This window comes from Syngnathus typhle, linkage group LG14 (genome assembly GCF_033458585.1).
Source record: "Syngnathus typhle isolate RoL2023-S1 ecotype Sweden linkage group LG14, RoL_Styp_1.0, whole genome shotgun sequence".
In the NCBI taxonomy this organism is placed as follows: Eukaryota; Metazoa; Chordata; class Actinopteri; order Syngnathiformes; family Syngnathidae; genus Syngnathus; species Syngnathus typhle.
Genome location: NC_083751.1, coordinates 8,533,574 through 8,558,343, shown reverse-complemented (window position 1 = coordinate 8,558,343; position 24,770 = coordinate 8,533,574). Strand labels below are relative to the sequence as shown.

Below are 24,770 nucleotides of genomic sequence, written 5' to 3'. Positions count from 1 at the left end.
CCCATTATACAGTATTGAGGTATGTTACTCCAAAGGTTTTCAAATTAAAAAAAAAAATCAAACCACAGCAAGATTTTTTTTCTCAAAAACAAACACTTGATAAATGAAATCAACCATCACACTCCTAAATGAATCAAAAATGTGTTATCTCCAGTCCTATATATTCGTCCATCTCTCCTTTTCCAGTATATACTGTACGCAGTTCTATTCAAGTCACAGAACTCGATCATATCCTACCTTACATTTACGCATTCTGTTTTGTCTGTTGTCTGTTAGTGTTTACGTCAGAGTTACTGTTGTGTTTTGTCGCCTCTGGCTCGTGAGGCCCCGAGTTGTGTCGGTGGTAGCGAGCAACATCTGTTTTGGGCTTGTTGTTCCTCTTGGCTGCTTTTCAATTGGATTTCCTCAAGCAGGGCCAAAAGCTGTCACCTCTGCCAGGCTCTGTTAGTGATCACTGCCGGCCCCTATATTAAATAGGTGGTTCAGGGCTAAGCTAATAACTCTCCCTCCTCTCCTGAGCCATCGCACACCAATGAGTGTTTCCACCAGCATCGCTGTGTGTATATGATCGCTTTCTAACTATAGACCCAGTAGTGGCACACTGACTTGGGGGTCTCCCGCTCAATGTGACAACCGAGTTGAGTGGATGTGGGTGTCCGATTAGTTCGTCTCAAAGAATGAACAATGCTTTTTTAAAAGTCGAATGAAATAAGGCCAAAGCACTTACATTGCGATCATTATGTTGATGTAATGTGGGAAGTTCTATGAGATATGTCAATTTCCATGGGGAGCATTTAAACTAATTAAGGAAAGCTTTTTCCAACAAATGTAGCTCTTTGTACGGTGTCCTTTGTATGCCGCTGCAGTTCTTTGTGTCCTTCTGGATGAGTTGTCACCCTGCTCTTGGGGTAATTTTAGTAGGCTGGCCTACATGGTGGCCACCCCCTGTTCAGTCTCTGACCACCCCCTGGCCACCGCCAGGATGTATTTAGAGGGGACGGAAACGTTTTAATGGCACGATATTTACTGAATATACAGTGAGGCAAAAAATATTTAGTCAGCTACCAATTGTGCAAGTTCTCCCACTTACAAGATGAGAGATGCCTCACTGCTCTCGAGGAGATCTGCATGGAGGAATGGGCCAGAATACCAGCAACGGTGTAAGAAAACCTCTTGAAGACTTACAGAAAACTTTTGACCTCTGTCATTGCCAACAAAGAATACATAACAAAGTTTTAATATTAACTTTTGATATTGACCAAATACTTACTTTCCACAATAATTTGCAAATAAATTCCTTAAAAATCAGACAATGTGATTTTCCGGATTTTTTTTCCCCTTTTGTCTCTCGTAGTTGAAGTGTACCTTTGATGCAAATTACAGGCATCTCTCATCTTTTAAGTGGAAGAACTTGCACAATTGGTGGCTGACTAAATACTTTTTTGCCCCACTGTATGTACTACATGATTTATTGTTTTTATATTGTCATTTTATTTCATTACTCACTAATTCCCTTGGCTTGATTTATTCCATCCATTTCGAACACCCACTTAAATTGCCAAATCGGGTTATTTGGCTAAAAATGGGGCTCATAAAGACAGCATTAAAATACCAAGGCTGCACTGATTTCATCACTGTGAACTCAGAAGTTACACTGTATATATGTTGCATTTGTTTCCAATTAGTTTTACTCATACAGTCTATGTAAAACCATGATCTCACATTTATACTATTTTATAAGCTGGCTGAAGGCATTTTTTTTTTCTCTCTATGAAAGCGATCAAGTCCTGCCCCTTGGTTGTGGGTGTTAAAGCTTGCATGGGGAGGTGTTTATCTCATCAAATTGACAGCAAAGCAGCCTGGCTGTCTACCTGCCTGTTTGTCTGGCTTCATGTGGTCTTGCCAGCTTCTCTGGCCAGCTGGAGCTGTTAGGCAGGGGTGAATATGAACCGAGGACCTGCACAGCATCAACCCGGTACTTCACAGCACTGACAGATACTTTGATTTGACATGCCATGAGCAGTTAAAGTGAAAGTTATGTATACATGTTAATTAAACTGTTTATGCATAAAGGGGTCAGAGACATTAGCAAGTCCCAGTGCAGAAGTGTGAATTTCTTGTCTTTTTTCCTACATCCCAGCATTTTCACCTCCTCTGTCTCTCATTTCCGTAATGATTACCAGGTGTAAGAGCTAAATTTTTCCTCCCCGTTTTGCCAAGCAGAGATGCAGATAGCTCTATTTGTAAAAAGTGTCTCGAGTGTTTGACTCTAGGTTGGATTTTTGACACTGTGTCTAACTTGTTGCAATAGCTCCCTTTTATTTTTGTGGCTGTTTTCAATGCACATAGAGGTTGGGGTCTTTTGGTCTGTAAGAGAGAAGTAGTGGTCCAGTCAAACAATTCAATTTATCTGTTATAGTAAAGTTATTATTTTTACTGCCTATATTTAACATTATGAAATGGTGATAACACATTTTCTATAAAGAAGATAGATGGGAGATTGGAAACAATATAATCAACGGAAGTAATGTGATTGTATCAAATGTATTTTTCTGTGTTTCTTTGCATTGCACCACCACTCTTGGGAAGATGATTGTTTGTGGTCAAACACAATGTTTGGTGGATTTAACTTTTTAAACATACAAATGTTCCCCAATTAGTTGGATGCTAATTAATTTATGCTCTGTTGTTTGAAGTGCAGTATAACAATATTTTGAAAGCAACGATGCTCATCCTATGCATAAATTTGTACCATTTGCTAGAGAGTTCAAAAGAAACACGACTTGGTTAAGAAAAGTGCACACACATTTAAATAATGTGCCCCAATTTTGTTTGTGTTTGTTTTCGGTGGGAATATTAATGACTTAACATTTTAAACTATTTTTAACTCAATTATTCTCTAATAGACCACTTTTCTTAATGTGTGCAGGATGTTCTTCCCACTTTGTTCACTGTACAACATAAGATTAATTACAAATATGAGCAATGATCAAAAACATGGTAATCAAACAATGAGTTGGGAATTGCAATTGGAATGCAATAGAATAGTGCAAATTATGTACGAAATGTGTGAGCATGTGTGCGCACGTTTTTAGTGCATGCGTGAACAGTTGGGTTCAATTCAATGATACACTCGACACCTATTTACAGCTTTATACGCATTTTCATGTAACATTCCTTAATTCTTGCTGCCATTAGGTAAGTTTTGTACTTTAGAGGTATTGTCTTTCCAATGGACCTTGATCATTTCTTTTTCAGGTTATGCAATGAAAAAAGATGCGCAATACTTTTCAAAGGTTTATCTTTTGTGTGAACTAGAACTGAATCATAATGAGACTGGCTTATCAAAGAACCTAGTCTTTCTGTTGACCTATTATAGGATTTTACCCACCTTTTCATGCTTCTTCTTTTGTGGCATATGTCACCATTTCTACGGCTGCAACAGGTTTACAATATGGCCCGAAGGCGAATGCGCAAGCTTGTGTATACAAAAATCTCCAATGAAAAATAACTATTTCTCTGTGACCAAAAGTACAGGGTTTATGCATTCAAGGGCAGGTTATTGTTGGGTTCAGGGTTCTTTGAACATGAAATATCTTCTTTTATGTTTCATTTTTTCCATTATGCTGCTTCTCCTTTCCCATTCTCTGTTTTGCTCCAATGGTTTTCCTTGATGGTTTTGACGGGCTTGAGTTGCTCTCTTTTTGTATGTGTGTGTTTTTGTGCATCTCTTTTAGTAAGACTTTGGAACTCGCAATGTGTGTATTACATTTGCGTGCACTTGTCTGACACAATCTGTACTGGAAAAAAAATGTAGCTCTAGTTTGGGTTTGCATGTTTTGTGAGGAGGTTGAAATGAGTGACACCACTATTATAGAGGACACAAAGGAGGCCACAGTTTGGAGAAGCTGATCACATTTTAAGCGAGACTTTTCATTTCATAAACTGCTTATCGCTCCAATCATTAGAGCTGTTTTTTTTTTTGATGATTATGATGAGAGAAAACAAGTGTAACAACTTTGTCCTCCTATCTTATTACCCCTCTCTCTTTGTCTGTTTGCAGGGCCTGTTCATCTTCCTGATATATGGGGTGTACAACACAGAGGTAAGTCTGCATTGTGTCTCAAGGCTGTCGCAGTGAATGAGAGAAATGACAAGTTTCTGATGGGCTCCATGGTTAAAAGCTGTGCCGGTTCGGGGGGTTGCGGAAAGTAGGAGGGTGTGTGTGTGTGTGTGTGTGCGCGGGAAGGTGGGGGTGGTCTTGAGTGCACACGTGTGCGTGCGTGTGTGCGTGCGTGTGTGTATGTATACGACAGTTGATGGTGGAAGGAGTGCTGAGATGGAAGGGAGGGGGACATCTTTTCCACGCAAGCGTCCCACTGCCCTTCATGCTTGGACTAACTTATATGCATCCGAGTCCGACCATTAAACACTGACACGGCGTCGTTCTCAGCCACTCATTGCTCACCTACATTGCCTAATATTTCACTGCCTCTTTAAGTTTTTAAACTCACGGCCCTCCATTTAGAATCCTGACAAAGCCGTTGGCCAGTGAGGTCCCGAGCAGCCTCAGTACGGAGGAAGACAGAGGAAGAAACATGCAATGAGGGACTGAGAACATATCAGACTGAGATGCCGCATTATTACCATTTAGATAAGGCAACAGAGAAGGATACAATTTAATAGATGAGTTTCACCACATGAAAATCACTCTTAGTCAAAAATCTCTGAAGATAACATTCTGTTCATGTAGCCACTACTTACTCAAAAACAAAAGTTGAAATTCATACCCATCAAATTGTAAGCGAACTCTTTGCAAAAAGAAAAAAGCCAATATAAGTAACAGACAAAATATTTTTTTCTGCTCATGAAGCAGATTAGATTTGATTAGAAAGCAAAAACTTATTTTGATAAGATAAGGAATACTGCCTCAGTGTCGAAAAATTCATGAAGCTGGATTTCCACATTTATAAATTTGCCATGGAATGGGCTTTGCCTCTAATGTACTCAAAATGCAGTGTTTTTCTTTTTTATCACTAATTACCTGACAATAGCTCCCCATTATTCAATGCAATTAGCTTTTCCTTGGTGGTCACCTTGTATTAAAATGCTTTGATGACCTTTTATTTCCATAAGCTTCAAGGATGTCGGCAGGTGTTTGTCAGCCGCTTTCATATGTTAATTGTTTAACTTTGCATCATCGCAAAACCTTGAGTGTATGCTCAAGCCCTTAAACACATAACCATCATCTAAAAACAATGCCCTTCCCCTCATTGTCAAATGATTCATTAAGTGATGTCATGTAATTGCCTCAACAGGAGGCTGCTTTTGATATCAGTGAAATCTCTGGTATGTCCTTCCCCCTCAATAAATATCGGATGATAATGTCTCCAGCATTTAGACTTGTTGCGCATCTTGTCAAAATTAGTAGGCTCATTATACAGTGCAAGCTCTGTTGATACTGTGCAGTTGCATGAGCCTTTCTTCATTATGTAGCTCTCCAACAGTCTTATACTTGTAAAATATATGCGTCTGTTGCATGTGTGTGTGCATGTGTTTGTGTGTGTGTGTGTGTGCAGTGTCATATTTTATGAAATGCTCAGACGTAGTGAAGCCAGAAGCCATAATGCATATTCGCTATGGCGGCTTATGTGTTATGTGTAACCCGCTACAAATTTACAGTGCTGACAATGTGCATAAATAGCTGATTCAAATTTACTTGTGAATCTTTTGTTGGTGTCTCTTCAGAAACACACACACACACGTTATTTGTGTCATCTATTTGGTTCTTCACAATTTCATTACATTGACAATTATAAATACAGTTAAATTACTGCCCTATTCAATAAAGGCAGTATATCGATATTATTTTAAGCTATACTAAAATACGTGATACTTGACAAAGGTCATTTTAATTTAATTTTGTAATTTAATTGAATTTCAATATAAATATAATTTAAGTATATCTTGATTAATGTATTTAGTAAGTGTGTCAGAACTGATTTGACACATCTCAAAACCCATAGATGCTGTATTGGGGACAAATAAATTATAGTGTAAAAATAAACTGTGCATGTACTTTACTGCAAAGCACAAGCCAGCAATACGATTATATATTTATTTTCAAACAGCATTTATTAACGAGATTGTAGGTACATTTAAATACGTCTTTAAATGCTTCAGGTATGGATTACTCTGAATATACACAGAATTTGTTTTAATCGCACTAATCATTTGTGAATGTGAAAGATTGTGAAATATTTTTAAAATAATAATTTGCTATCCAATTATACATCACGTCAAAAAATAATAATTGGGTTTTATCTGTTGTACAGTTATCCACAGTGTGGCAGTGATATTTTACATTTAATCAGGTATAAAATTTACTCTGCAATTGTGGAAACAAATCAGTTGTCTCGTGCGTGATCTTACAGTTTTCATCTGGAGGATAAAAATGTAATCTGTTCTGCAAGGGCAGTCCCTTCTCCTTCAATAGCTCCATTTGTTGGTCTCGCCGCTCTGTGTTGACAGATGATATCTCGAAGTCGTCTTCTTAGTTTGCCAGCTCTATGTGTCACTTTCAGTCCCATTAGCCACCGGGACACACTAGAGCACTTTCTCTCATGTAGGCATACACTCTTTTTTTTGTTTCAGCTTTTTGCTATCAGAATCCACAAAGGCCAGCTTAGTTTTTAAAAAAAATAATTTTGTATAGAAGTTGATTGATGTTTTTATGGTGTGAAAGTGTGCTTCACCAAGCAGACATACTTAAAGTATCTCTTGTTCTTTTAGGTCCGGACCACGGTCAACAGGATCAAGGAAAGGAGGAAGGCGCTTAATTTCTCAGTATGTACTTTAATTCTTTTGTGTGTGTATGCACGCCTACGTGCGTGTGTGTGTGTGCGCGTGTGTGTGTCTTGCGTGTTGCACACACGCCGCAAACTCAATTTTCCAATTTTCTTTTTTGTGGGGGAAACAAAATCCTCTCTCCAACAATGCCAATGAGAGCTGGCCACAAAACAGCCTCTTACATCCACTATCCTCTTACTAGCCGACAGTCCATGTTAGATGCCCCTATAGATCAAACACACCCCCTCCATAATACCCCCCCTTTACGCTGCCCATTGCGGCACCTTCATCCCCGCAATGTCAACCTCTGTGCTGGGTTACAAGTTTCTAATCCAGGACAAGCTGTCCCCTGACATTAAAGTGTCAGACCAGTATTTATACTACCTCGCCGTATGCTGCTGCGATGCGACCACGTGTTTGTGGTACGTGTCAGCCTAAGCAAAGCACTTTTCGGACAATTCCAAAAATACATTTCTCATCATAGCACCCTTTGCCCGCCACCACATAAACACAAATTGCAATTTGTCCCTTATTAGGGATCACATCAACTTTACTCCACTTCCTCGGTTGTGAGTGAAGGCTTTACAGCCGTTAATACTCTGTCCTATGCCTCCCACCGCACCCTGACCCACACATATACACCCACCAATATTTCCCACCTTGCACTCATCAGGTCATTGCAAAAGGAATGAATCCATTACAAAGTGCAGATTGATTTTGAAAATCTCATGTGCCCCTCCACTTCCTTTGACGCCCCCGCCACCTTCGAGATTGACACTGTAAGAATATGAAGAAATTAAATAAATAAATAGATCAGATGAGTCTGCTGGACTGGATTGGGGGCTAATGGGCCCCCTTGCCATTGGTGCGGCTTGATATATTGGCTGCTCACGGCATCAGTGATGTCCCCCCCCTGCACCATCTACTGTCATTTTTACTGCTTGCTCTTGAGGTGGTGGTTTTCCAATCTTGCTGGGTTCCGCTACTAGAATGCATTTTTTTAGCTATCGCTGCCACCTGACGGTTTTTAGCTAATGCTGTTTTGTGCCATAAATCCTCTTTGAAATACCGTATCCACCTGTCCTTTGGTTGCATTGGAGGCATTTGGCTCTACATGACCGCACATGCCCCCATATATCCCCTTGTTGTAAAACGCAGGATTGGGTATTGTGCCTTGCACGGTGTGAGATGAAGAAGCTTTTGCTAGTATTACTGCATACATGGGGTCATTTGAAGATGAACGACATAAGTTGCCGATGTATGGTGTCTTATATGTAAGGGTTTAGGCTCATGAGGCAGATTTAATTCAGAGGTTAAATAAAATATGCTGTCTTGTTTTTTTGTCACAAATTTAGGACTCTATGAAATTGAATTAGTTTAATTGAATTTTGTTACTTTGAGAATTTTATTCAAATATGAATTGAATTAAGTGAATTATCGCAACACAAAAGGTGGTACATGCACGTATTATATTTGTACATTAAAAAAAAAAAAAAAAAAAAAAAGAGTAAACTCTCTAAACTCTGATCCTATTCTCCTGTACTGATGTATCCCTTTCCTTTGGCTGCAGAACTGTGCCAGTTCCCGTCCATCCAGCTCAGGCACTTGCTCTCGTCAGATCAGTTTACCAGCAGGAGCAGCCTCCAACCCAGAGGAGGCAACCACCTTCCATAACTGCAACACCCCAAATCATCAGAAGGAAGAAGAGAGTGCCACAAGTAAGTTACTCGAGCAATGCAATTAATTTGTTACAGCAACACTGAAATTGTCCAAGACTCATCTGATTATAACGTAACCCGGTAGCTATTATATATAAGCTATGTAGCTAATATTAGTATTCTGTACATATTCTTTAAAAAGGTAAGCATCACTGCCTGTTGCACTGTATTTGCGTCATTGAATTCTTTTCTCGCCGACAGTCAAGCCGATGCCACAGGGGGTAGTCCCATTTGGCCTATATTGGCCTTTAATTTAAAAACTTACTTACTATTCACCAATGTCAATGTTTTAGAAATATCACAGTCATGGAAATGACATTTAAACACCAGCAATTTCCTCACTATTCAGCAGCTGGCTTTATCTGTGATGCATTACTGCAAGGCCCTGTGTAGTTGTTGAGTGAAATCAGACATCAGAAATATCCGGTTCACTGTAACACTAACCAGACGCGCTGACATCAATCCATCTGAATCAGCTGACTTAAGAATACACTTGATTGTGTGAGTTACCGGATTCAAGATGGTAAAGTTAAGGTAGAGTTTAATCTCTGGTTTGGCGTCACAAATTCAAGTTTTGACATATATTTCAAGGTAGCTAGAGTAGATAATACCTGGAATAAATATATTTTTCAGTCAATCTATGATGTCAGTTGCTTCGTTTCTAATCATCATAACATCGCTAAGTAGTTTACTGAGTGATAAGCATTACATGAATGCTTTTGTAATCCACTCAATTATACATCCTACAATACGTCACATATTTACTGTATAATTTTATTTACTATTCCATGTAGCTAATTTGAGGAACCGCCAATTAGCACAACTGTCCTAACCAAATAACAAAATGAACAGCTTCCCCCCAAAATGTTGATTCCGATGTATGCCTATTTGACTTTTTCCATGTAACAAAAAAGTCGAAGAAATAGCAAAGTTGAGCCTTTTTGCTTATTGGCATGCAATTTGCTAGAATTTGTAGTGTTTATTATGATCTTCGACATCGATTCATATATTCAGGTGTGAAACTTAAACAGAAAATTAATCGTTCCAAACATAAATGTATGGACACAAATTACCTTGCGAACCAGATTGGAGTTGTATGTATTGCGTGTAGCCCTGACTCTGCGATACGCAGCGTTGTTGTTTTTTTTGCAGGTGATTTGCATGGTCCCTGACACTCTTAATGCCTCGCTCACTCACTCAATGCACAGTTAGTGTCACTGCCTGTGTCACATTTATGCGAATGAGACCACCCTGTAAGCAGACAAATGAGGCCCTGCATCACAAATAATGTGTTTAATGTAACACAATCACTAAAATAAATGATTGTCAGATGAGATTATTCAGACCATTTGCCGCTTCAATCTACTCCCGTTTCAATGTTACCACATGCAAATTGCGTTTGCATGATTGACTGACTTTATGGCCGAGCACTCAGACATACAGTACAGTAGAAGCTTGCTCTATATTAAATGTAGCAAGGACACACTGATGGGGGGAATGCTTGTGACAACTCATCATCGCACTGTTGAATGTTACATAAGGACTAAAATGCACAAAGTGGAAGTACATTTGATAAGGGATATTTAAGTTTGAATATCAAACACGGTATATACAAACTATACATTCTGCATTAGTTCACTGTCAATTAAAAACAGAACTCAATTAAGATTCATTAACAATATGAATAAACCACACAAGAAGAACCAAAGTTATAAGAGGTAATGCTACATAACACACACGTGGACTACTAGCAGAGCACATAGTTCTTTCAAAAGCTCTTACTCTGAGTGATTATTTTCTGATATGTAACTGCAAGGACAAGCTGCCCTCAATATGCTTTTATATTATACTTTACGTCCCTTTTCCTCTTTACTGTTTAGTGTTTGTGGACTGCATATTGTAGGGAAGACTGGGGATGATGTGAAATGAATGTATTTATTGAAGAAACACATAGAAAGAAATAGAAAAGGGCATGTGCAAAATGAGAGAATAAGAGGTGAAGTGTTGGTGATGGTGGTAGGGGGGGGGGTGAGTGGAAAGGGGAAAGGTTATGTAGGTGTTTGTGTATGTGCATGAGTGTTGCATGCCTGATGAGATGGCCCCACACAATGGCTAAGTTGAAGGTTGCGAGCTCTTTTAAACAGGAGCTGTGTGAGCTGGTGTCATCCTCTTGATTTGTTAAAAGCCTCCATCTCAATGAGTAGAGATCCAGTAGGTATCTTGTGACAATTCTCACTTTAATGTAGATATTCTGACTTTTAAGTGAGAATTAAAGTGAGAAGTTTAACGTGAGGATTTTGAGATTAAATTGAGAATTCTGACTTTAAAGTGAGTAAAGTGATTAGACAGATTGCTTGCCATCAACGCTATAGTGTTGGCTCTGTCCTCTTATGTTGCCTTCTCCGATACAACTAAACTTGTCATGCATAGTTAGCCCAATGCATTGACATGCAACAGGATCCCATGCTCCCCAACAATGTAATGACAGTGTCATCTGGGTACCATTTTCCCATGTGCAGGTCCTCATCATAACAGTCATGATAAGTGCTGTGCCATAATGGAAATGTCAAGTTGTAATATTTTCAAACTGCGTGCCTCGGGTAATTATCCCTTTGAGGTATATTGTCATTTTTTTTTTTTTTTTTTTTTTTAATATATATTCACAAATACAACCTGTATATGCAGTGTTGCTGATGTGTCTGATGCATGTGCCATCTGGATTTGAACTTTAACTGTGTAATTTGTGTGCTGCTTTCGGGAGTGAAAATACAAACGATGTTTTTATTTTATGGGCGTCACATTTTTGTTTAGTCTCTGGATTGCAGCTTTTGCGAATGATAGCGGCCGTCATAGTCAAGGCTCTACAATTGCATTGTGTGAGATGAAATCACCCACTTAAAAAAGCTAAGTTCAGTGTGGCTAAGAAAAATGCATGGCATATTTTCTGTAATTCTTGATCTTGGGGCATTTTGACAAAGAACTACAACTACCATGGTAAAATTCAACCGTTAACTTACAATACCTATGATGTTGGAATTATTTAGAATTAGAGTTCATTGACTTTATTTTTGGTGGATGTTCATATATTCATCAGTTCTCCCATTTATCAGAATATACAAACACACACAACACCTTTCTTACATTTATAAATCCATCATCATTTAAATAACCATTTTAGATGTGAAATTATTTTGACCATATGTGATGTATATTTGAGTTGAGTATTGTGTGATGGCAAAGATCTTGATCTTCAGGCACTCGCAGGATGAACAGGAAGAATGTGTTGTTGCAGAATTTACATTCATGATTACTCACTAGGAAAAAATGCACATTGCAGATGTGATGTGTATGTGTTCCGGCAGAATTTGGCCTGTGAGTAGCAGCCTGTGTTCATTGTCTTCCTGATGCAAAGTGATGTGCACTAAATATACATCTGGTCTGGGCAAACAAGGTTCAAAAGATAATAGATTCAAAATTCTTTACAACTGTCCTCAATTTATTACTCACAAATTTGATCTGTTATGTTTTTCAAAGCGATTGTCAAATACGGGATTAACTGGACGGGTTTGTCCCATTATGTTTTTTGTTAGACTGGCTTGGACATCATCATGTCATAAATTCACACCAAGCCCTTTGATTATTTTGAGAGAAATCATATAAACTGCGGCCATGGTATGCACTGGCATTATCAAGTGAAACAAATCCAAAACATGAAAAATCTCTGTGGCTTTAAGAGAAACTATTTATGCATATTCACCCAGCTGCAAAAAAAATGTATGCTGCTCTTCTGCATAAGAACACGTCGCTGTCACCCTCTGACCTAAGTCCTAAAATGAAAATCTATTCATAATTCAGAGTAACAACAGAGCAGAAGCTGTGGCATTGTCAAATATAACAAATTGAGGTTGTGAACATGCTGAATTTGTATCTGCTTACAGAGGCTGACTGCATTATACATACTGCAGGTGCCGCTGAGTGCGTGGTAATAGGACGGATGATGGATGGCCAAGCTACATGGGCTTCCATTCTTGGGTTATTCATCCAAAGTATTTATGTGCTTATTTATTTATTGGTTCACCCAGAAAGACCCTCAAAAGTCAGGATGGCGCACGAGGGCCTAAAGGAGGTTGAGTGTTGGCCGTTATGATTCTGAGTCATCTCTTTAGCACGTGGCGGATATATTGATCTCAGTGTTTGTGTTCATTGGTGGTGCTGTCTGCAGGCTGATATATTTTTTTTACTCTTGGTTGGTCTTTTACCTTTGCCAGAGAAATAAAACAATTGGACTTTATCCCGAGAGGGGCTTTTACCAAATTGTACGTACATGATTTTTTTTTCAAGCATTCCAACAAAATTTACAAATCACATTAGTCATCAGTCAGATGACCACTGCAACTTTGTTGTTTTTCTCTTTCTCTCTTTCAAATGAATGAGACATACATTGCTGTGAAAAAAAAAGTGTTTGCCCTCTCAAATTCAAATTCTTTGTTTATTCCCTACTTGAATTTTTGCCATCAGCAAAGAAATGTAAATATCTATATACAAATATTGCATATGCCTGATCCCTCATCCTCAAACGCCATAAGCAGGAACAACATTTATTTCCGTGTTGGTGCACTGTCAACCTCACTCATATTTTGTGTTTATTTATTTAACTGTATTTATAGCTGAGAAACATCATTACTGACCACCTCAGTCCTGAAGCATCACCACTACACAGCAGCCGCCAACAGTAGCGCAAAACCAATATCAGTCTTGCCACTCCATTCCCCAGAACTGTTCTCCATCATATGCATCTCAACAGCCCGTGGCAACGACGTGCTGGCAGCTTACGATGAGCCAAAGTGGGGAAGAGAAAGAGGGGAGGGGGGGTAAAGAGGGGTGAATCAGGCCGTAGATCAGGGCAGAGAGGATGGCGGCACGGCCACTAGGTGACAGGGGAATAACATCCCTTTCTCCTCAATCGACAGGGACCATAATTCCTGTCCCTCCAGGGACAGATTGAGAACGGCAATAGCCCTAGAGGTTGTGCAGCTCGGATGCTTAGGAGAATTGAAAGTTAAAAGAAAAACAATGTTTTCTGAACCACTATTACTGGTTCAACCGGAATTTTACACTTACACTTTTTTCAGAGAGACATCCGAGTGGAACACTCCCTATAGATGATCAGACAATGTATTCCACTGGGTTTGTTAAATATCATATACATGCACCCCAGCAGCGAGAAGACTTACCCACCTGGATCAATTGCCAATCAATTATTGAGTCAGCACATTAAGAGAGGCAACAATTCACATGCTTTTCTGACAGTTTGAGTCCAAGTAGATCTTGTCCCACCAGTTTGTAATTCATATAAACCTATCATGATAAAGAATAGGATGGAAATGAACATGATCAGTTTTTTTAATCAATTTATCTTCGCCAAGAGACTAAAATTAGATAAAAAAATATTCCTGAAATTTACATGTTTTTTTTACTACTTCCCGCCACGTTCACATCCTAGCCATTCACCAAATGTTTTTAATTTTTTGCTTGCTTTATTTGAAAGGTTATAAAAAATTTAGGATGATATTAGTGGCTTTTGGACTGTATATAAGTGCAGCAAGGTTTTACATCCCCCGGTCCTCCACCCTCCCCCCGTCCCCACCCACACACACAAATGCACATTAAAAAACCACAAACACGCACAGGGGCAGGTGAGTCCTCCTCCACGCCAGTACCTGCTCCGCTGAAGGTGAAAGAAGTGCTCGCTTGAGCTCATTGAAAAGTAGATGTGACAGTAAATTTTTCAGGCCCTTGTGAGATGGGAGATCTTGTTATAGCAGTCAGGATGGGGGTCAGGGCAGTGGCTGCTTGATGATTGAGGAAAAGAGAAGTAAATTCATTCTGCTTCGGGCACTTTGTCAAGTGCCAGTAGCTTACCGTTGAGAGCCACTCACCCATCACCGTGTTACGGCCCCAGAGGTCACCTCCCTTGCCATAAATCTACCTCGACTCCTCGTCTGCTAAACCTATTGCCTTCCACCGGCTGAGCACGAGCAGTGAGAGGCTGCAGCTGCTAGACCTCATAGTCACTCAAATGAGAGAAAAAAAAAAGACAAGAGAATATAGATGGCGCTGATAGTATAAAGAGCAAGACTTTGGATGTTTCAGAGACATTCAGAGGGTCTTTTGACTAATCTGTGCGGGGCTGTGATGTGAGACTGCCGTTTCACACTGACATATCACCTGACCTACGTACAGGTTTTAAATGAGAAGACATTTCTACGAGCAAACAGTACAGAGTGTTTTGAGGTTGGTTGCGTAATCATTTTGTCAAACATACTTATTTCTGAGTGAAACCTTCTGTAAGAAAAAGCATTGGGCATTCTTAGTATGTGGTCATATTTTGAAGACGGATAGGGTAGGCTATGAATTTTCTATTGCCAAATAAATTTCCAGGCTAATTAAAAGGCTGCAAATGCACACATGAGAGAGAGCATTTGTTAAAAAGAGCAAGTGCCGTCCGTCTTTTACAAACACATGCCAAAAATCCGTGCAAGAGTTTGGAAGCTGATAATGGTGGAAGAAAGCCAAGATACATGCAAAGAAAGATCAAAAACCAAATGTCTTGATCATGATGGTTATACACATTTGCATTTTGAGTGTGACAAGAGTTAAAGTATATTAATACAAAAGTACTTGTCATCATTTAGCACAATATGAAGCAATTATATGCACATAAAAGATCTAATTAGTTTTCACTTTTGAGATGATGTGTGTGTAAAAATCCTTCAGCTTTTTTAATAAAGAAAATAGTTGCACTGGGTAATTGCCATGCTTCTTGAATTCTTATTACAAATTGATGAAGCAACTTCATTTTTAGCCTTTGAAAAAGAAATTGTATTATGACTTGTGAGATTTGTAAGACACTGTCAATATTTTATATAAATAATTCATAAGTGTCACCTTTGCTTTACTTCAATTATATGAATACTCCATTAAAAACAGACCTTTGGGCAATTTTGATTTGCTGCACAATGAACGAGGTCTTTGGTACATCAAGGCTGATGATCTCTTCATAGTTATGCACTCTTTGAACCAAGTTTAATAGATGAAAAATATTGTTTATAAAATTGCATACTGTTGTGAGACCAAACCTCTCAACTGACACAAGCCACAGCCACATAACTTCTTGTTCTTCTAGGAAGGAATGTTAAGAATAAACTTGATCAATATGTGAATCTGAGCACTTTTTCAAGTAAGTATTAAAGGAATACTGTATTAGAGAAAATGGATGGAGTGGGTGCGTTTTATTGTGAGTAGTCTTGGTCTCACATGATCTGCTCTTTTTTTTTTAAATATGTCATCATACACCATAATTACACCTGCCCCAACTTTGCGGGTATGTTTTTTGAAGTTGATTTTTTCTTCTTCTTCTTAAGGCATGTGTGTATACGCATTCCCGTCTCCAGCATATCGCATCTAAGCAACAAGCTGCTTTCAATATAACCTCTTATTAGGTGGTGATTATCTTGACTGCATCTGGCTTCTTTCATTCACTGACTTAAAGTCAAAGAGGCCAGGGGCATGCGAGGAAGAAAGGAGTGAAAACTTCCTGAACCCAGGTTTCACCTCCTACCTCTAAACTCCAGTGTAACCCTCGAACAATCACCAAGCAACCTTATATTTAGGCTGTTTATGACTAACAATGCTCTTTTGTTATTTTAGTGTATTGCAAATGCTATGTGCTCTTTCCAAGAGAGTTCAATTCATCTTCCCGCAAATATGTTGCAACTTTTGCATTGAACTTTACTAGTTGACTAATGCTTTACTTTTATCCTTAAGACATTTCCTGTATGTACATACTGTACATTTTATAGACACCTCTATACTACAATATAGCAGTTTAAAATGAATATTTATCTAATAACATGATTAAATATCAAAACTTGAAATAAAATACATCATACTCATCAGAAAGTTGATGCAGACTCCCTTTCTTTACTCCTGCTGGTCTGTGTAAGATAGCTGTAGCACTGATCTCTACGTGCATAAAAAAAAAATCCTTTGTCAGGTTGAAACAAGGCAGGCAGCAGCATTGCTGCTGGACCTACCCTCACAATGTCCAATTCTGAAAGGGATTTCTTAATCATAATCATTCTCCCAATCAACAGATTCTTGTTGCCCATATTTAGCACAACCAATCAGAGGGGTAAATATAACAAACTATTTAGCTGAAAGATATTAACTAGTAAATTTAAAATCTGATTGTTAGGGGGGAAAAAACACAATGGTGTGTATCTGTTCGACACATTTGGGATTCTGAAGACCTTGGGCGGATTACATTTACATGGCAACTCAAAGAAGGGGAAATCTGATTGGACAAAAAATAAGATATCTGTATATTGTACCCATCAAGAAACCATAATGAAATACAAATGCACGAACAAAGTTAACCTAATTTGAAGAAATTGACAGCACACCACTTCAACAGCCATAAATGTGATCATTGCGTGTACAAAAGACTATAAAATTGCTCTCTTGACAGTTTTGCTACATTCCCGTGATCTCTAAATTAGAATGTCACCAACTGTGACATGCTACACAATAATTAGGGAATATCTATGTTAAGGGAAACAAATAATTACAGTAAATAAAAATAAGACAGAAGGAAGATGTAGATGACAGGCAGAGAAAAAAATAGCCAGGCTGGCGTCTTCATAGGACCCCACTCCTCAGCTGTCACTCTGTAGGCTTCCAAAGAGTAACACAATGGACTGGACAGATGGTCCCAAATGCACCGCAGTGAGCTTGACTCTATTAAAAGCTGCTTGCTTCATGCCAGACGCCAACAAGATCTATTTGTTTCTCAGTTGGATGTACATGTTTGACTAACAGCTTTTGTTGTTGCAAGAAACCCTCGAGCATGTTTTGGCCACAAAACGGCCATTATACGCGTGACTATGATGTCTGTGTTTATTTTGATCATAATGAAGAGACAATCAAAAGTGACACATGAAGGTGTTAAACCAACGTTAGTGTGACTCATTTGCACTGAGTGGCTGTCAGCCAACCTTGCAGTTTATGATGAATTTAGGGCTGATTGTCCCCGCTCTGCTGCCCTCTCGCATGTGTATGAGACAGACCAATGAAGATATTTTGCAGTATTTTGGTTTGTGGGCATTGACAGTGAAATTAGTTTTGCTAGTCGTCGATGGTGCCCCCAGCCATCTTCAGATTAACCGTCAATTGAGGAGATTAATCCCGACACAGAGAGTCTGTTTGGGGGCAGACATGACAGGCGACACAGACTGTTCAGACAAATTGGGCGGATGTTTCGATGACGGTGATATACCTGCACAGATGCAGTATCCATAAATCTTTTGGCACCATTTTAAATTAGTGACATTGCCAAATAAACCGTTACCTTATAATTAAAGTTACTTGCTTAATGAAATACTTTTCCCTTTCAATCATGGATTTTTTCCCCCCCTCCTTTGTTTTGGTTGCTCCACCAACTTTATGCTAATGTAACCGTCTTTAGAGAAAATAGACTTAACAGATTTAACAGTGCCTGTCTGTCTTTGTCTCCAGCTCAGCTGTCCATTCCTCCTGTTCCAAGGGAGTCCAATTCCTCCACATCAAGTTCCGCAGTCACTCATCTGCATAGAAAGGTAATTGACTCTCTTCCCACATGTATACGTATATACCTAGTGTAGTCATTTTCAGTGGGACTTTGAATCTTTCTGCTGCCTGAAAGTTTGGCGGGTTGAGACCACCGAATTTGAGCTTTAAGACCTCAACTCTGGCTCCAGCCAGAACGTTTACAGTATTGTGGTAAAACACCGTCACAAATTTGTCAGTGCTAAAAGCTTCTTAAGCCAGATGCATCTGGGTTTGTTTAATTAGGTTACGTTTTGATTTATTTTACATCTATGCTTAACACTGTCATTGAACCGTACAAAAGTTCAAACAAAACCAGATAAATATTTGATCGATGGCAAGTTAAATTATTTTTTGTGTAAAGTCTTCTAAAGTGGAATGTATATATACTATGCTGACTTTACCATAAGCATTACTGCTTTAATTCAAATTAATTTGAACATCAAAACAATGAAATTGATAGAACTCAACAAGCCTCAAATAATTTATTAAGAAACTATATAATATTCAACCTTACTCTTTGTGCCATATGCACACAAGCACATGCTCATTTCCATGTCATTTGTCCAAATGTCCCTCTAGTGAACCATGTAAGCACTACACTTTTTTACCACTACAGTGTATTAAATGATTTGGATTTCATTCATACAGGACATTGTATTTACAGTATGTTTTTCATATTTATAGATTTATTTTGTTTCATTTTAACAGCTAAAGATATATATTGTTTAAAAGAGGTAGATAACATTTGCTACAAGTAGTTCAGGGAAGATATCAATCAGTAGTTTTACACAGTAGCTCTCAAGGACTACTGATAGTATTTCACTCATTGAGTTTAAAAGTTAAAACTCACTATGGATTCTTACTCTAAAGGAGAATAATCTCAAATATGTTTAAATATTTGGGAAGTTACGAGTATTTTTTTTCCAAAATCAGTTCAACATCTGTCACCATCAAAGTATTCTTTAGCTGCTTCATTGCCAAACAAGTGCTGTGTAACACTGTCAGACTGACCTACCTCCAAAGAGATTGAAGCTGATTTTACTCTCCATCCAGTTTTGTTGTTTCTTTTCAGATGTTGGGTGGTCCTTGTCTCTCGGTTTCTCTTCCACTCTATCTCCTTTTCACTCATTGTCAAGTTCACAGCGTCTGTTTCTCTTTGAGCTTCACGGCATCCAGCCATGGCCTGAAACTCAATACTTGAGTATACACAATTAAGTTCACACCAGAGGTTATTGGTTGGAAGTATGGTCCCGTTCTGCAAAATGTGTGAATCAACGAGAGGATGAGAGGTTAGGAGTGGTGGCAGGTTATTTGGTCGAGGTTAAATAAATATTGGAGGTTAGCAATGTGATGGGCTACATTGGATAGATTTTACCTTTGAGGACTTTGCTTTGCAATTAAAGACAGTACAAGTCAGTGTTTAGTTTTGATTTAGTAGATCTGTTGCAGAATGCACAATGCAGAGTATTTGATCACCATGTGATTATTGATTATTATTATATGTAAAACAAAGTGCAGATGTTACTATGGGGCAATGCATTTCTTTCTTCAGGTTTAAATTTATTTCTAGCAAAACAACGCTATTCCTAATATTCAAATTCTAGATTTTGTTACACTGTGTTACAGAATATAGTCAATTTATTGATCTGAATGAAATACATTTCAATCTGTGGAAGAATGGATAAATCATGAAAAGAGACATATAAAGTGATAAACCTAGTCTTGTCTCACCCCGGTTGACCTTGGTAGCCTGTTGAATGTTTCAGTGTTTTTTCCCTGTTATTCACACGCGATTGGGAGACCCATGACAGGCCAGCTGGATCCCCCTCATTAAGACACCCCAAATACACACACACACACACACGCACTTATACACACACAAACACGCACGCACTAATGGCCAGTGAGTCATTCAGTCATTTGATGGGCGGTGCATGAATGTGTGTATGTGTCAGGAGTGTTTTGGAGGTTTCCTGTTTTGGCCCGTGTGCCTCATGTGTTTCCTGGCAGGGGGCTGGTGGTGTCATGTCATCTTTGGGACTGGCGATACACATTAAATTATCCCAAGGGGTAAACTGATAGGGGATACATAATAGGACATGATAGAATAAGGCGTTTATCTTGCTGTAATCAAACATTTGACATTGTGACACCTAGTCAAAACATTCTATTCCTCCATAACCTTTTTTGTCGTTTGTAATTGGTCCGAAAAACACCCTTCTCAGGATTTAAATACTTTCCATCAAAGAAGAGGTCAAATGTCAACTTCTATTATTTGTGGTGAAAACATAGCAATTGCATCACACAAAACATGCATTAACTTTGGAGATGAAAAAGTCCTGTGAGTCCAAGGTATTATTAAACATTTGAGAAATAGTGCATTAAACACATGCTTCTTCAAATTCATGCACAAAAATACTATCCACCATACACCCACATATTTTCATAATATAAATACCTGGAAAAGTTCATATTTTACACAAACGCACTTTCTCTACACACTCATGCAGTGGTCACGTTCCATTAATCCGAAGCAAGCAGTGGGGATTGATCAATTAGCCCTGCTTAAAGGTGTGGCTCAACCTGATCAATAGCACTGATCACCAGCCAAAGGTTTTTCATTAAGACTAGCTGTGCTGCATGAATGGACTCTATTAGCATAGATCACACAGACTGTGAGGAATGCCAAGAGCGCTTTCCATACAACTGAATGAATGACGCAGAATTCTCCAGTAAATGAAATTTAGCTGGAAGCATAAACTTGATGACTAAATAATCAATGGTTGGATTATTCCTCTTCATTTTACCAAGACCATTTTATGCTTCTGACTTTGTTGGAACCATTTTCTCTTGCAGCATGTCTATGCTTGATTGAAAGCATGGTGAAAGCCCTCATATTAAACCTTTCATATTTTTATAGTAGACCCATACATACTCACAATAAAAAAAAGAAGATAATAATAATAATAATAAATGTGGTTTTTCCAATTCTAGTCCTACACCTACTGGTAGAAAACCGTATAAACCACTAAAACAAGGCATATTAAAAGTGCACTTAAAAGACAATGAATGACTTCTTAAATTGAATTTGAGCGTTAAACAGCTCTCTCCATTACCGTTTAATATTATGTTTTGATCAAATGCATTAATTTACTACAATAATACCTTGATGTTATAGTCTCATTGCGATGCACTGCATCCAAATAGCCTTTATTTTTCCACAGTCATTTTCCCTTTTGTTTTTAGTTACCTGGAAAAACAGCGGATGTTGCTCCATAGAGATATTTCAAATCCACGAGTCCAACGGAACCCACGGGATCAGCCGCAGCTTAAAACAAAAAAACTGCCCGTGACACTCACCTTTCTCACCCTTTCGTAACCCCCACTGGGGTTGAGGGCCATTGTTTCACTTAAACAATCCACAATGAATTAAAAAATGGTCAGTGGAGCTGATGCATACCGCTGTCACGGAACCTGTCGTTAATGTGCCATCACTGCATTTCACATCCTCGGTAGACACAGGCAGAGCTTCCTCCATCTGTGTGTGTGTTTCTCTGTGTGTGTGTGTGTGTGTGTGTGTGTGATTTTGCGTGATAGAAAGAAAGGCTTACTGTAGCAGTGCAAGAGATGCGTACAAGGAATAACAGAGGAGGTTGGTAGGTAGGTCATGTGTGTGTTACTGCATGTGTGTGGGTGTGTGCCCGTGTATGTTTTTGCACATAGGAAGGGAGTTGGTCACAGAGATATTGCGGCAAACGGGAAGAGATCATCCTGCTTTGGCCATGGCTTGATGTTGAGACCTCTTTGCACGACACGGTAAATGTACGAGCATACTGCATATCCGATGTTCATGTAACTATATAAACACTAAGAATGGAGTTTATTATACAAAAAATTCGAAAGACAACTACAGTTATAATGTTGATTATTTCCCCTCCCTCTTGAAATTTTTATCTCATAATTGGATGCTCATTAATTTCAGTTGTTCAGATTTACTAGATAAAAGCCTCAGTTAAATATCAAAATATTAAACACTAGAAGTAAAAAATGTTCAATGACTGCCACATTGGGATGTATCGGAGAAGAAGGATATTTCCGTGCGCTTTAGGGAGTGGGTGGTATGGATGGACAGATGACACCCACATCCACCTCCACTGGGGACAGGAAGTCCCTATCAGAGCACAACAGGAAAGAGACAGAGAGAAAACAAATGTCTTTTTGGACATTAAATCACTTCCTTTTTGGCCCACTTCCCCCACCATCCTTTTCAAACCCCCCAGCAAGCTTGAACCAGATTTTTAGAGGACAGAGTAATCGATTAAGCGTCTTGATCTCTGTGGAGAACAGTGCGTCTCTATTTGTTTTTATCGATCTTGTTGAACCCAACCTGTTTTGACCCAAGTTCTACTTTTCAAGTAGCCATACTCCAGAGATCCACCGATTCAATTTTAACATGGCAAACCTAAACACATTCTCCAGCTTGCATTAACTAACCTCACAACTAATCTATTGTTGGAGCAGGGTCTTTTTAATGGCATCAGGAAACATCAACTGCTTCCTTTCTGAACACAAACATCTTGCATGTCGTGTTTTCAAACTGGGCAATACGAAATAAACTTCTATTGAAATTATTATAATTAATGAAGTTTTGTGTACATCTCGCATCTATTTGTTGCACATTTTCTACTCACCACTACAAAAGGGGGGGACAACGATACGACTTCCTTCCCATAGGCGACTTCCTGTTTATGTCTGAATGCAGGTCAGAAGGGCTGGACAGTTGTCCCTGCCTCATTGACTGGCTTTATTCCCTAAATGTGACACCAGGCCTGCAAAGGCAGGATGTTGCAGAGCCCATCCTTTACTAACAAAATCCTTTTTTGTGGTATACATTCTCGAGCTGTAGGTCATAACCCACAGAAAGCGACCGAGTTTCTTCCGGAGGGTGTCTGGGCTCTTCCTTTTCAGATATGGTGAGGGAGGGGTTCTACATGTTGACAGGGCCCAGATGAGGTAGCTCAGGCATTTGGTTAGGATGGCTTCTGGACAACTCCTTGGTGAGGCATTGTCCCAGGAGGGACGACTCAGGACACGCTGGATAGACGAGAAGCCACCTGTCATTCCAATACAGTTCTTCCCTCTGTGTAATTCATAACAGCCAGAAAAATTGGCTATGACCTGGACAGGTTTGTGTTGAGATGTTATAGCCAAGCCTATAAACAGCGTGTTAGCTACCTGCTGTCTGCCACTCTATACTCATCCATCTTTGGCTGGTATTGATTAAACTGATGTGCAGTGCCTCCGTGTCCATGCTCTCGCATCCCACAGCCTCTTTCCTTCATGTACATCACCTAATATCCCGTCTGCAGCTTGTTAGGCACTCTCTTGTACTCACTCCCAGTGAAAAGGCTTGTTGAGCACCAACATGAGCTCCGTAAATGGATTTTCTTTCCTACTTTCTATCTCGCTTCAGGCATTGGATTGACAAACGTGTTTTCACATCATAGTTTGTCTTTGGGGAGATGTTTTTACATTTGTGCGTACCGTATTTTCCGCACTATAAGGTGCACCTAAAAACCTCAAATTTTCTCAAACCGACGGTGCGCCTTATAATCAGGTGCGCCTTATATTTGGACCAATATTGAGCCACTACAGCAGGCGTGTCCGAAGTTCAGCCCGCGGGCCAAATGTATATATCTTATATATGGACAAAGTTTTAAAATGAGCCATTCATTGAAGGTGCGCCTTATAATCCGGTCTGCCTTATATAAGGACAAAGTTTTAAAATGGGCCATTCATTGAAGGTGCGCCTTATAATCTAGTGCGCTTTATAGTGCGGAAAATACGGTAATTTGCATCATCATAATCATTTTATTTGAAACTTGTGTAGATAATGTTTGATCTGGTGAAATCCATCATCAATTTCATCAAGGTATAAACTGAACAGAATTTTAAAAATATTAGTGATTCATAATTGATATGGTTGAAATTCAGTCTAAATGAATTATATTTGAATCACAGCAAGACTAGGTTTATCTTAACCAGATTCTCAAAAGTGAAAATCCAGGTGACTCAAAGATCCCAAGGTCCTTGTGTATGACCTAATGATTGACCCAAACATGCTGAAGGGATGTTACCAGCAAATATTCCCATTGGTCCAAGCTCATGTTTTTCATAGCCATGCTAAAGTCTCTGATGTTACAATGTTTGTAGCTGACTTTGGAGATGGACCGTTCCTCTGTAGAGTCCTCAGTCACTTGCAGAAAGTGTTGTTGTCCCATGAGACGTGTGGCAGACTAAATATTCACAATGAAGGTTTAGGAGCAGCTGTTGGCCTGTGAAGGGCTGCCAGCAGTTGGACTTGGTGTTCCGAAAGACAGCAGGGGAACTAAAAGTAGCAATGGAATAAAGGAAGGATGAAAGCGCCATTCAAGTATATTTTTGTATGTAGCGCACCACAATACAATACAATACTATATCATACATATTTATTTATATTGTAATGTGACATTTTGCTTTTCTTTATTAGAATTTTAGCTGATAGTCATCACCAAT

The 24,770-nt window shown here is 39.0% G+C and overlaps 1 protein-coding gene across 1 annotated transcript in view; it reads left to right on the top strand.

The window, feature by feature from the left end:
• LOC133167280 (adhesion G-protein coupled receptor D2) overlaps window positions 1–24,770 on the top strand; it is a 52,725-nt gene that overhangs the window by 21,848 nt on the left and 6,107 nt on the right. Inside the window, exons 20-23 of the mRNA XM_061297963.1 lie at window positions 4,064–4,105; window positions 6,793–6,846; window positions 8,420–8,567; window positions 18,144–18,223. Of these exons, the coding sequence (XP_061153947.1) occupies window positions 4,064–4,105; window positions 6,793–6,846; window positions 8,420–8,567; window positions 18,144–18,223 (324 nt within the window). The remainder of the gene's footprint in view (window positions 1–4,063; window positions 4,106–6,792; window positions 6,847–8,419; window positions 8,568–18,143; window positions 18,224–24,770) is intronic.